The sequence below is a fragment of the Diceros bicornis genome, chromosome 25 (assembly GCF_020826845.1).
Source record: "Diceros bicornis minor isolate mBicDic1 chromosome 25, mDicBic1.mat.cur, whole genome shotgun sequence".
Classification (NCBI taxonomy): Eukaryota; Metazoa; Chordata; class Mammalia; order Perissodactyla; family Rhinocerotidae; genus Diceros; species Diceros bicornis.
In genome coordinates this window covers 8,970,187-8,982,837 of record NC_080764.1, presented here as the reverse complement: position 1 = coordinate 8,982,837, position 12,651 = coordinate 8,970,187, and the positions used below count along the sequence as shown (strand labels likewise).

Sequence of the window (12,651 nt, the reverse complement as noted above, 5' to 3'; positions counted from 1 at the left end):
GGATGCTGAGGGCACATGATTTACTTTTTATTCACCACTGACTGATGTGAGTGAATTCTAGTAAACAAGGTAAGTGAACAAACCTGTCTTTTGCTAAGACACTAAAACTTCAGTGTTGGAAGAAGGTAACATTTTAGCCTTGGTAGTGGCAGACAAACCACTTGGAGATAGAGTTGATAAGGCACGGAACAACTGGGAAAAGGTAGGAATTGGAGTCTTTTTTTTTTTAAAGTAGGAAAATTCCAACCAAGGCAAAGAATCTTTCACCTTTACATCCTAGCTTCAAACTACGAAAGAGCTACAGGTCAGAATAGAGTGACATACAATCTCTCTGAAATTTAGTCATTTCAATTTGATTCTCTGGGAAGTTAATTTTTTTAATTTAGAAGCTAATTGGCAGGCCAAGGTCCATATCTGGTGGATATATACTGGCATATACTGACACGTTATACTTTTTTTGTGTGTGTGAGGAAGATCAGCCCTGAGCTAACATCTGATGCCAATGCTCCTCTTTTTTCTGAGGAAGACTGGCCCTGAGCTAACATCTGGGCCCATCTTTCTCTACTTTATATGGGACGCCACCACAGCATGGCTCAACAAGCAGTGCGTCGGTGCACGCCCGGGATACGAACCGGCGAACCCCGGGCCGCCGCAGCGGAGCGCGCGCACTTACCACTTGTGCCACCAGGCCGGCCCCACATTATACTTTTAAAAATGGTTGACATTTAAAAATTGGGAGATTGCACAAAAATACCTTAATTTGCCACTTGTCCTAAATTCAAAAATCTGGTAACACTGGGCATTCAAGGTGGCAATTATTTGGAGTTGAATAGCAGCTGCCTCCTTTAGACAGAGCCTGTGCTTTCTTGTTCCCCCAAGGTCCCCACCACTCCCTATTGTCTCCCAGACACTGAGGCCAAGGGTCACATACCATTTATCATCATGTTTGGGCTATTTCTACACTCCACCCTTTACAATCAATTATATTACTCACCCAGACTCCTGAGTTTGTGACCCCTTTTTCAGTTGAATGTAATAAGTAATTGTTTGAGTGCCCGGCAGTGAAGGGAGAGGCAAAAGGAGCTCAAGGATCTTATGATGTAGTTTATTGTTTTTAAACCATGGGTCATGACCCATTAGTGGGGTCATAAAATCACTTGGTTTAATGGATTTCAGCCAGAAATTTTAGAAGAGCATGGAATAAAATGAAAATATTGGAGTGCAATACACCCAGTAAATGTTTCATGAAACTTTTGTTTCTGTTATACATATATATTAGTCATGAAAACAGCCCAAGTGAGAGATTGTTGTGGGGTATGGTGCATCTGGAAGCATTCCTGCAACGTTAGGAGCTTACAAGGAGAGGTACCCAGTTGGCTGGCTGATGTAAAGGTGGAAAGCTATTTCAAACAAAGGAAAGAGAGCCAAGAAGATGGGGCATGTGCAAGGAATGTCTAACTACCTGATGAAGAGCACAGAGAGGAGTAGAGGAAAACCTTGGGGGTAGGGAGAGAGGGAACCATTTGGAGGACCTTCAATGCCAGGACTTAAATGTTTATCTACGAAGAAGCAGGGACCCATTGTAAAAGAACTACCATTTATGTAAAGCCTTCCCTGTAGCGGTCAGGCACTTACAAGGTCAAATTTAATCCCTACAACCAGAAGAGGCAGGCATTATTATTCTTATGTAATAGATAAGAAAAAAGCAGCACAGAGAGGCTAAATGACTCACTAATGGTCAACAGCAGAGCAGAATTCAAATATAGGTCTGACTGTAAAGCCCACACATTTCTCATTACACTTTTATTTTGAGCAAAAGCGCATGTAATAGGTGCAATGTTTAAAGGAGATTAAATTACCGTGTGTGTACAGAGTGTACTTGAGAAGCTGGAAGCAAGACACCCACCCTTTTGAGAACCTAGAACTGAATACATATCAAACACTGAATACTTAATAACAGTAATCATCATAAATCCAGGAAAGGGAACCACTTTCTCAGGCTGACCATGATGAGTTCAATTATTTCAACGAGACTTATGTAGGTAGTGCTTATTTCAACAATGGAGAAAAACAGTAGTTTTTAAGACCATTCTGATTTTTTGTGGCCATACACAGTTGGCTGAGATCATTACTCTAATTCTCTTCACAGAACTGTATACTGTTAGAGGTCAAAATTCAGCTTGTAAGCAATGTTTTCCCAACAGAGAATTTGGTACTATCATTTCCCTAATTTCTAAAATTGAAAGGATTTATTCTAAAGTTCAAGGTAGACATTAAGGATTTGAACTTTAAGGTCATTTACTTTATCTCAGGTGTTCTTAACTCATTCATTGTATTGTATTGTTCTCTTGGCCTCTGAAAAAAAACAAACCAAGAACGGGCTTATGAAATTAGGTGACAGAGGAGCAGAGTTCAGTGGAATTCACTGGGCTGAGGCTGAACTTGCCCCATTGCTGATCAGTGTGGAGGGGGTATGCCCTTCGAGATAGTATATGAGGCATTAATCTTCAACTACCTTGCAAGACCTTTTAGAGGTGTATGGAGCACAGTTAAGGTGGTGTTTTGCCGAAACTATGGAGTAGCTTTTGAAACATTTGTAGATGCAAGATGTTATGTGGACCAGGGTAGTTAATAAACAAATTTTAAAAATTGACTTTTTTAGCAAAACAAAATATTACACGTTAAAACTAAAGTTACTATAGAATCAATGACAAATTCTAATTATAGTCTGAAAATGATCTGGTCTCTGCAGCTCTTTTGACATACCATAACCCCCACCTGATGCTTTAGAACTGCTCAGAGAGCTCCCCAAACATATCACCCTGTTCAAATTGCTTCCCCCACACAAATGTCTTTATCTGCCCACCCCACCCCCTTTGCCTATAGATTCCAATATATCCTTTAAAGCCTAGTTTATTATCTGGTTTCTTTGACTTCAATTATTCATTCAACACTGCACACCTGCTACCTGCTGGGCAGAACAGATTTGGTTCCTGCCATCATGGAACACAGCCTGGTAGATGACAGTCAATAATTACCAAATGCTATGAACAAAATGCTTATGGTGCTACGAGGGAGTATAACAAGGGGAACTAAACTTAGCTTGGGGGTCGGAGAGGCATTTTTGAGGAACTATTTAGCTAAGGTCTGAAGGATGAGTAAGAGTTAGTCGAGCAAAAGGGGGGCGGAGCATTAGAAGGGGATTAACAGGTAATAAGCACTGAGGCAGGAAGGAAAGCAGCAGTTTGAGGAACTGAAACGAGCCTCTGTGGCTGGAGCACAGAGAATGGGGTGGCAGGAAGCCTTACGGATTATCTTTAGCCTTGTGGCTCTGACCTTCCCCTGGCCTTCCTGAGGTGCCCCCAAGCTAGGCCAAGAACCCTTCCTTTGTGCATCCTCTGGGTTATACTGAACTCTCTGTTTCTGGCTGAATCCCTTATTAAATTCCTTGCAGAGATTATCTTAATTCAATTTTGGACATGATACATCACAAATAATCAAGAGTTTTGTTGATCCAAACCAAAACCCTGACAAGAAGTCAGAAAACTCATTTTTTTCCTTAGCTTTGCCACTCAGTTGCAGTGTAACCCTGGGCCAAGCCCCTGGATTCCTCAGGACTCCCAACCTTTTTCCAATCCATGGTGTCAAGGACCTACTTGACCAGGAGCCTCAAATTATGAATGTGCCTCCTCGGGATTGCTTATTGCTTCTAGCAGGCAGAAAGCAGATAGCTGAGTTAGGGTAAAAGATATGTCTGAATTTGCCCATAATCTGTTAATTTACTTAAAACAAAAAAACATATCCTTAATGTGAGTATCTATGTACTTTATGAAACAAATCAACCAAGTTCAGTTCTCCTAACTCATCGATTTGAATACATTTTGTCTCATTCCCTTTACCATTACTGGAAGTCATCTCTTCAGTTCAAAATTAAAGTTGGACAGGAAGAAAAAACAGTTAAGTTTCTAAAAGTGACTTTGATTTACCTATAATGAAAGGCATGGAAGGTTTTGAATTCCTTCCCATAAGAGAACGAGGTGCTTAATGAGTCCCAATACCTCTATTTTGAATCACAAATTCCTGGGTGACTAAAATAAATTCCCAGAGTTAAACTTAAACTGGGACAGTGACTGACTACCAGAAAATAAACACCTACTTTATTAATACAATAGCAACAGAAAGGGTTTCCAATTTCTTAGAAGAAAAATAACATGAGCCAGCAGCCCCTGGCAAGTGTTCTGAGATTAAATGCCCACATTTATTGCCGGGAGAGCTCCCCCACACTGCAGACGTTCCATCGAGGACAACCGCCGTCAGAGCTGCTGCAAGAACACGTGCCTCACTGTGGTGGCTTCACAGTCAGCTCCTCAAACAGGGACTGAAATGATATTATTCCTGTTTTAGAAGCTCGTGGTGTAGAGAGAACTTATCAATGTGGCAAACAGAGCCTTGCTTCTTGAATTCAAGAAAAACCATGAACTAATCTATCAATTTTTCTCTGGTACACCGCCAGAGCGCTCTGTGAAGAATCCTTTTCCATTCCTACCACGTCTGGGTGAGAGGAGAGGAAAGGGTGGAAAGGTGCCAGTGTACTAGCAGGCAATTCAGGTGATGCTCTGCGCTCCACTCCCTTTCTGCTGGCAGTAGTAGGCGTCTTTTCTGGCAGCTGCAGCAGCTTGATGGGGGAAGGAAGAGGCCGCCCACCAATCACCTCTTCTTGAAACCATATTTTTTGCGTTCATAGAAGAGATCTGTCTTGGAGCTCCCCAAATTGACAATCTTTGGGCAACCATCTCTCTGGAAAATAGAAGAATAGAGAAGTTGTTAGAAGTCTTTAAGCCTGAATTGAGAGGGATTTAAGATAAAAATAACTTTTGGATTAATGGTTTAGCAATTCATCTCACCAGTTCAGTTATCCTATTCAACCAATCACTAAGAATTTACTAAGCACCTAGAATGTGCCCAGGGCCTGTCCACCTTCTATCCAGTGGCCTGCACTTAGAATGCTGGATTCTCAGCCCACTTCTGTTGCTAATATGGTATGGTTGACGTAGAACCTAAAACTCTTAAGATGTCCAAAGGGTTTTCTTCAAGTGAGGGGTAAGAAATGTTAATAATCATCTACAGATCCAGCTCTCTAGCTCTCCTCCACTATCCCAAGAAAGGAGAGAATACCACCAAAGAAAAAAAACTAAAGACTTTAGGAAATAGTATCTTATATTTTAAATACCAGAAGAGAATACTGGGTTTGATATGCCCTTATGAATTCACTTAATTTGACACATGGTCTTGGGGAAGAGTGCTCCTGTGCTAGAGATGGCTGTTGATGGTCCATACTCTGACTTGTAATGACATGCTCCCCTGGCCATTTTGTGAGCTTGAGTGGTTTCAGTGAAGCGCCTGGGAAGCTGTGTTCTGCAGAAATGATGACTCCATCAGTTGATGTGGGATGATGGGAGGAAAACTAGGGGGGAGGGTTGCTACGGAAAAAACCCTTCACAAGTCTGATTTAACATCCATGTCAAAGGAGGTTGTTTCCTGTGACACTGGATTATAGAATGAATTAATCAAGTCCTTAGACATCTCATTTCTAATTCAGCTGACTTCTCTTTTTGGGGACTGCTATCAACACTGTACAAAAATCTCTGAAAACACACAAAGCCAACACTAACATTTCATTATCTTCTAGAAAACATGTATCATGTATTACATGGAGAACTAGCATCTGTGGAGTTTGGTGTGCTGAGGGAGCCAGGCTGTGGACCCAACCCCATCAATGGCTTGCTAGGTGAACTCAAGTAAGCCATGTAATCTGTATTGAAAGTCCTGGTACAAATGAAGGAACAGCTGCCTCCTCTGGCCCAAGGCAGCCTGATATTAAACACGACAGTGCTCCAAGCCCTTTAGAGATGGTATGAAATTTTGTGGTATGCTGATAGCCTGTTTAGGCTTACTGTGCCTTACTGACTTGTGCAACTGTGGGCAAGTCACTTCTCTTTGGATTCGTATTCCCCAATTGTAAAATAAGAGGACAGGATCAGGTCAAACGTTAGAGCCCTAGAGAGTCCTGAGAGGTGCCAGGTGATGGCAGGACCCATCCCCCAAGCTGTGCAGCTCTGTTCTCACCTATAGTTTAGGTTAAGAAAGTAGGCTCTGGAGCTAGGCCTCTTGTATGAAATTACTACAATGCTAGAACCACCTCATAGAATTAAGAATCAATAAATATCCTTAGAACAGTGCCTGGCATATAGTCAGCCCTTAGTAAGTTATAAGAAACTGCCAAAAGCAAATATCAGCAATTTCATAATGGTCCAACACACACACACACACACACACACACAGACATACACACAGCTTCTGAGTAAGAAACTTTTTTTTTCGTGAGGAAGATTAGCCCTGAGCTAACATCTGTTGCCAATCCTCCTCTTTTTTGCTGAGGAAGATTGGCCCTGGGCTAACATCCGTACCCATCTTCCTCTACTTTATATGTGGGACACCTGCCACAGCATGGCTTGATGAGCAGTGTGTAGGTCTGTGGCGGGTATCAAAACCTGCGAACCCCAGGCCACTGAAGCGGAGCATGTGAACACAACCACTACACCACTGGGCTGGCCCCAAAGTAAGATACTTTTTTTTCTTTTTGTGAGGAAGATCAGCCCTGAGCTAACATCTGATGCCAATCCTCCTCTTTTTTTGCTGAGGAAGACTGGCCCTGGGCTAACATCCGTGCCCATCTTCCTGTACTTTATATGGGATGCTGCCACAGCATGGCTTGACATGGTGGAACCTGCGAACCCTGGGCCGCCAAAGAGGAGCGCGCGCACTTAACCGCTGTGCCACCAGGCCGGCCCCGGTAAGATACTTTTTGAAGATAGGAAATATTAAAAAAAAATTGGAAAACCAATGCATTAGATTATCAGATCTTTGGCTTTTATGGCATTTTCTCTCACTGACTCACAGGTTTCTGGTTTCTTGCCTAAACTCCCATTTTTTTATTTTCTACAAATCTCCCATGGGTCTCATGGTTGTTCCCAAATTCTACCAATGCTGTGAGAGGTGAGGATGTACACTGGAACTAGTTGGCTTTTGTTGAATATGCCTATAAATGGAGAGCATGAAAAGGAAGACAGAAGGCCTGTTAAGAAACCTTGGAGGACGGTACAGGAGAATATTTGTGAGTTCAGCTAGAAGATCTTTTAAAAATACCTGCAAATGTCTGCCTGATGGCAGTAGCTCTTTTAGCCACTGTATGCCTGAATACTACAAATTTCATCCTTTCTCAGTCCTCCCCGAGAACTGACCGAGTTCCCTATTCCTAGCAGAGGAAGCCTTTATTTTAGGCAGCTGTGGCTTGAATTGAATGCCCATGGTAAATATGTTTTATGACCACTTAATTTCTAAAATTTCACAAAAATGTAGACAGTAGACTGCCAAATGCTTGTTTCCATTATATTAAACAAGTCCACTAAAGCATCACCAGGAGAACCCTAAGCTGGGCTTCTGTAGCGACCACCAAGGAGAACTCAATGCCTTTGGGTCTCCTTCCTGAGGAGGGCTGTGTGTCAGGTCTATTTCTATGGCAGGAAAGCAAACTATAAAAATTACCCTGAACCAGTGACGAAAACTCAAGACTTTCAAGCAATGCTTTATTTTTTTTATTTTTTAGAGGTTTTCTTTGTTTTATAATTTTATTTATTTTTCCCCCAAAGCCCCAGTAGATAGTTGTATGTCATAGCTGCACTTCCTTCTAGTTGCTGTAGGTGGGACGCGGCCTCAGCATGGCCGGAAAAGCAGTGCGTCAGTGCGTGCCCGGGATCCGAACTCAGGCCACCAGCAGCGGAGCACGCGCACTTAACCGCTAAGCCACGGGGCCGGCCCTCAAGCAATACTTTAAAACCAACACGAATCATGTACCAAAATATAACATACCAAAGGGAAATCTGTATAGAACTGAAATGCAGGAAAAGGCAACTTAAAATTTTTTAGATCATGGGGCCGGCCCGGTGGCGCAAGCGGTTAAGTGTGCACTCTGCTGCGGTGGCCTGGGGTTTGCCAGTTTGGATCCCGGGCGCGCACCGACACACCGCTTGTCAGGCCATGCTGTGGCGGTGTCCCATATAAAGTGGTGGAAGATGGGCACATATGTTAGCCCAGGGCCAGTCTTCCTCAGCAAAAAGAGGAGGATTGGCATGGATGTTAGCTCAGGGCTGATCTTCCTCACCAAAAAAAACAAAAAAACACAACAACAACAACAAAAATTTTTGAGATCAGAAAAACACACTTACTGAAAATGGGTCCACATCTCTATTTCTTAGAAATGGTAGCAAAGACTTGTGAACAGGTGCCAGTGGCAAGACCTGCTTTATCAACAAAAACTAAAAGGTGAAACGTCGTTCATTCTTTCAGAAACTGTTTAATGAATACCAACGATGGGAAAAACAGACTGTACCCTGGTTTGGGGCCTTCACAATAGTATCACATGTCCTATCTGAAACTTTATTGCTTTCTGCCTCGCAGTCTGGGGTTTTTTCCAACATGGCTTCCCAGAGGCAAAAACCGAAACTTGCCCACGGCTTAGGAAGTTGTAGAGAATGGTAAAGGTGTGAATTAACTTTGAAAAGTATCAAATATCTTTTGCATCTATCTAACTGCTCTGCTGTTCACTTAAATGGGGAGAAGAGAATGGAAGAAATAGCAAGGGGGGGGCATGTCCTTAACCACCCTGATTTGAGTTAAACCATGCATCCTCAAAGGGGATGAAAACATCTTTGATACGACAGTGGTTTGTGATCTAAAGCTCATCCTTACCCAACAAAATCTTATTCCTTAATATTTAATTCCTCTTGTCAGAGAGAAAATTTAATTTAATTAAAATTTTAACTTTTCCATTAGGGGTCAATAATGAAAAAAAAATGTTAGGAAACAATGAGTTAAGACAGATCTGGGTTCTAGCCGCAGATCGGCCACTTATTAGCCGTGTGACCTTGGGCCAAGCTGCTTAACATCTCTAAGCCTGTTTCCTCATCTGCACCACGCAGAACTTTTGGAAAAGAATATTCGGCACAGTACCTGGTACACAGCCAGAGCTCCATAAATATTAGCTGCTGTTTTTCTTGTTTTCTGGTTGGGAAAGTTGAGGAAAATGGTAAGTAAGGGGATCAATGTGAGACTGCACTATAAGAAACTACAAATTAGTCCTCTGGCAGCAACACCCACAGATATTATCCCCAACTCCTGAATATTCTGGAAGCTTTGAAAATTTACAGAGAACACCCAGCTTAGTTTACTGGTTTAATTCCCTTATAAATTATGAAAGCTGCAGGAAGAGGAGAACAGTGACGGGGTTGCTTTGGTTGTAGGAAGATTTCTGCATAGGAAAAAGTCTCAAGCACTTAATCTACAGGATGATCTGTAAGGCTGAGAGGCTGGATCATTGGAAACTATTGCTCAGTAAATGTGAGCTAGATGCCATCTCAGGTATCCTCAGAACATTCCTGTATAACGTGAAGTAGGGGAAGTGACGTCTAGAATAATTCTCAGGGACACAATGAAGCACGAAGATCCAAAGATATCAGGTCACACACCACATGCAGACGAGTCAGACAGCAATTAACATTTATTAAGCATTCTCTGGTTCAAAGCTTACTCCAGATAAGAACTCTAGCTACAAATGAAGCACGAAGATCCAAAGATATCAGGTCACACACCACATGCAGACGAGTCAGACAGCAATTAACATTTATTAAGCATTCTCTGGTTCAAAGCTTACTCCAGATAAGAACTCTAGCTACAAACCTGCAAAAGTCCAAGAGAACGTTGTCCTTAACGGACTCTTTAGTTAAAGAACTGCTCGTACTTTCTCTTCACTGCTGGGGTCTTACCAGGGTTTCACTGCTTACAGACTATAAATAATTACCACACACCTACTACGTACCAGACCCTCTGTATGGGGAACTCCTATAGATGACTTATAGGGCAGCACCAAAAATGTGGACCATGCCGACAAAACATGCCAGACCCTGTACCAAGAAATGCAGAAAAGGAGAGACAAATACACAAACTGAGGTCCTTTCTCTGAAGGAGTGTAACCTAGCTGGTGGATCAGATCAAGCAGGATATGATCTGACAGTCAAAGAGAAATGCAAATCAGAGTGTAGGATGGGAGAATGTTCAAATCACCAACTGAAATTATGTTTTTGGTATCTATGACCCTTCGTATCTCCCTAAATAATAGAAGACTTAATGATGTAAGAAACAGTCTTATCTGGCCAAATGCATAAACTGCTGAGGTGGCTGGGTTGTTTCTCCTCAACATGGGCACAGCCGACAAAAAGGACTTACAAAAGGACAATATGCTGTAATGTGGACGCCACTAGCTTTAGTCAAGATAGCCTGTGCTTGCCACTTATCAGTGGGCTGCGGGACTGTAAAATGGGGATGATGATAATCTCTATTTATCAAAGTTCTTGTGAAGAATAAACTATATAAACATCTATAAACTACCTACTCTTTGCTCATGGAACTATTAACAATTATATATCTTTTGCCTTATCCTAGATTAGGTAAACGCATATCTTCTATTAGCCAACTGGTACTATATCACACTTTCTTTTATTGTCATAAGAAGAAAATAAGCTAATCCAGGTTTTTTCCCCCCCTAAGAAGCCTGCTGCTTCTAATCTAAAGAAAAATGGTAAAACTTGCCTTTGGATAAATCTACAAGCCCTCTATGCTGGCATTTGGTTCAAGGAGTTGAATAACTAGCCACTGCCACCACACAATGTCACAGAGCAAAAATGTCATGAGATAGAATCACAATCAATTCTGCAATATCAAACCAAAGGCATTCTTTAGTGGCTTAAAGCTGAAATCAACCTGAATTGTCCCACATTCAAATGTTACCACATCCACCCAAACAGTCCTTAATGACAGTAAAGAGAATTACTGAGTGGCTAGTACACACCATGCACTGTGCTAGGACTTAGAAAATGCAGGATGTTGTTTCTGAATAAAAATAATCAGAGAGACATCAAAAGAATAGAGAGAGGGCTCTCCAAATTGCTGGTGTTGACCAAGATTTGCTTCTCTTGCATTTTTGCCCTTGATGCAAAATAACAGCCTTTTATTGGACTACACCCAGTTTAGCTTACAGAACTTGAAAAAATTATAACCTAGGTAACTAGCTGACCATAGTAATCTCCACAGATCATAGGAGTTTGCTGTGGATGGCAACGTGTTACTAAATAAAAGGAAGAAAGATCAGCTGGAAAGCTCAGTATACACTCACATCCTTCTCCTGGATGGTGCACTCCTTACAGTAATAGGCGTCAGAGACTCCAGGGCCTCCACAGATCACGCAACGCCCCTGGTAAGAGCCGTAGTTACACTCGTCACATATGCGCACCAGGGTGCAGGGACGCACATAGGAGTCACAGATCACACACTTGCCATCACCTGTGAGGAAAAAAGAATGGAATTATGCCTACTTGCAAGTACCTCCTCAAGTCCTTTGCCCTCCTCCTGCGATGGGGAAATACACCAGTCTCCTTCTAACAGTGACTGTAGGGCCCTCTACTTTGGCATCACAGAACCTGGCTTACCTGTGTCCATCTCAACAATCCCCACAACACACAGGAAAAGTTAATCAACTAATGTGTAAAGAGCTTAGAACAGCACCTGCTAGATGATAAGTCTATAATTACTGGCAAAGATCTGTGTTGGGGATGGGGTCATGCTACTTCCTGTCCAAAGCTAGAGATTTTCTTGAAACCTAAACATAGCACCTAAAACATGCAAGTTGGAGTGGGGAAGTGGAGGGGCCTTTGTTGCAGTCTGGCATTCAGTGTCCACATGCTTCCAGGCGCATCTACTCAAACCCCTCTTTGTGGCACCACTGGAAATGCCCTCTTGCTGGCTCCACGGACACTGCGAGTGGCAGGGTGGGGTGTTTGGGAGGGCGTGTTCCACTCACATTTTTCACACAGTCTTCCGATGGCTGCAAGATCAAAGACAGTAAAGAGTGTAATTAGAATTAAGGTTTTGAGGAAGAAGAGAAAAACATCCTCGAGCTTGGGGTGGGGACAGGAGCAGGGACAGCAGTGAGCCCTGAAGGAACTTATCCATCTTATCTTCATAAACTTCGATCCGAACCAAACCCACACCCTCTTGAAGCCCCTCCCAGGCCCTGGGCAGTCTGAAAGTTTCTCCGGGCCCCACCCTGGCTACCCGCCTCCTCCCAGCACGCGCGCCCCCGCCCCCTTTTCATCCGAGGCCACAAACTCGCGCACTCCTTCACTACCGACCGTGAGGCGGGAAACGTGGCGCCTCCGAAGCAAGACCCTAAAGAAGACGGGAACCCTCGACTCCCCAGCTCCTAATACCACCCCACCCAGACAGCCGGGGCAAGGAAGCCGGCTCACCAACACCGGCCTGCTTGCGGCAAAAGATCAAGTCCGGATGATGTTTAGCCATAGCTCCCACTCAAGCGCCGGCCACCAGAAGCTTCGGGAACTTCCGTTCGACCTTTAACCTCCATTGTTCCTGCCTCCTGGTCGCCGTGATTGGTCCTCTAGGCTTCCATCAGCGATTACAATCTTTGCACCAAGCCCCGCTTGCTCTCGCGGGATCAAAACCTTTAAGTTCCAAAGACGA

At 43.1% G+C, this 12,651-nt stretch overlaps 1 protein-coding gene across 1 annotated transcript; it reads right to left on the bottom strand.

Moving 5' to 3' along the window:
* Positions 1–4,135: 4,135 nt before the first annotated feature.
* On the bottom strand, positions 4,136–12,512 carry PHF5A (PHD finger protein 5A). The gene is made up of 4 exons (XM_058568288.1): positions 12,420–12,512; positions 11,972–11,995; positions 11,288–11,454; positions 4,136–4,797 (listed from the first exon to the last, which is right to left on the bottom strand). The coding sequence occupies exons 1-4, from the start codon at positions 12,469–12,471 to the stop codon at positions 4,708–4,710; spliced, it is 333 nt and encodes a 110-aa protein (XP_058424271.1). The 5' UTR covers positions 12,472–12,512; the 3' UTR covers positions 4,136–4,707.
* Positions 12,513–12,651: the final 139 nt, after the last annotated feature.

Coding starts and splice junctions, on each gene's coding strand:
- PHF5A (XM_058568288.1), bottom strand. CDS start 12,471: ATGGCTAAACATCATCCGGACTTGATCTTTTGCCGCAAGCAGGCCGGT. Junction 11,996..12,419: donor CCGCAAGCAGGCCGGTGTTG/GTGAGCCGGCTT, acceptor TTGATCTTGCAG/CCATCGGAAGACTGTGTGAA. Junction 4,798..11,287: donor GCACCATCCAGGAGAAGGAT/GTGAGTGTATAC, acceptor TCTATTTTCCAG/AGAGATGGTTGCCCAAAGAT.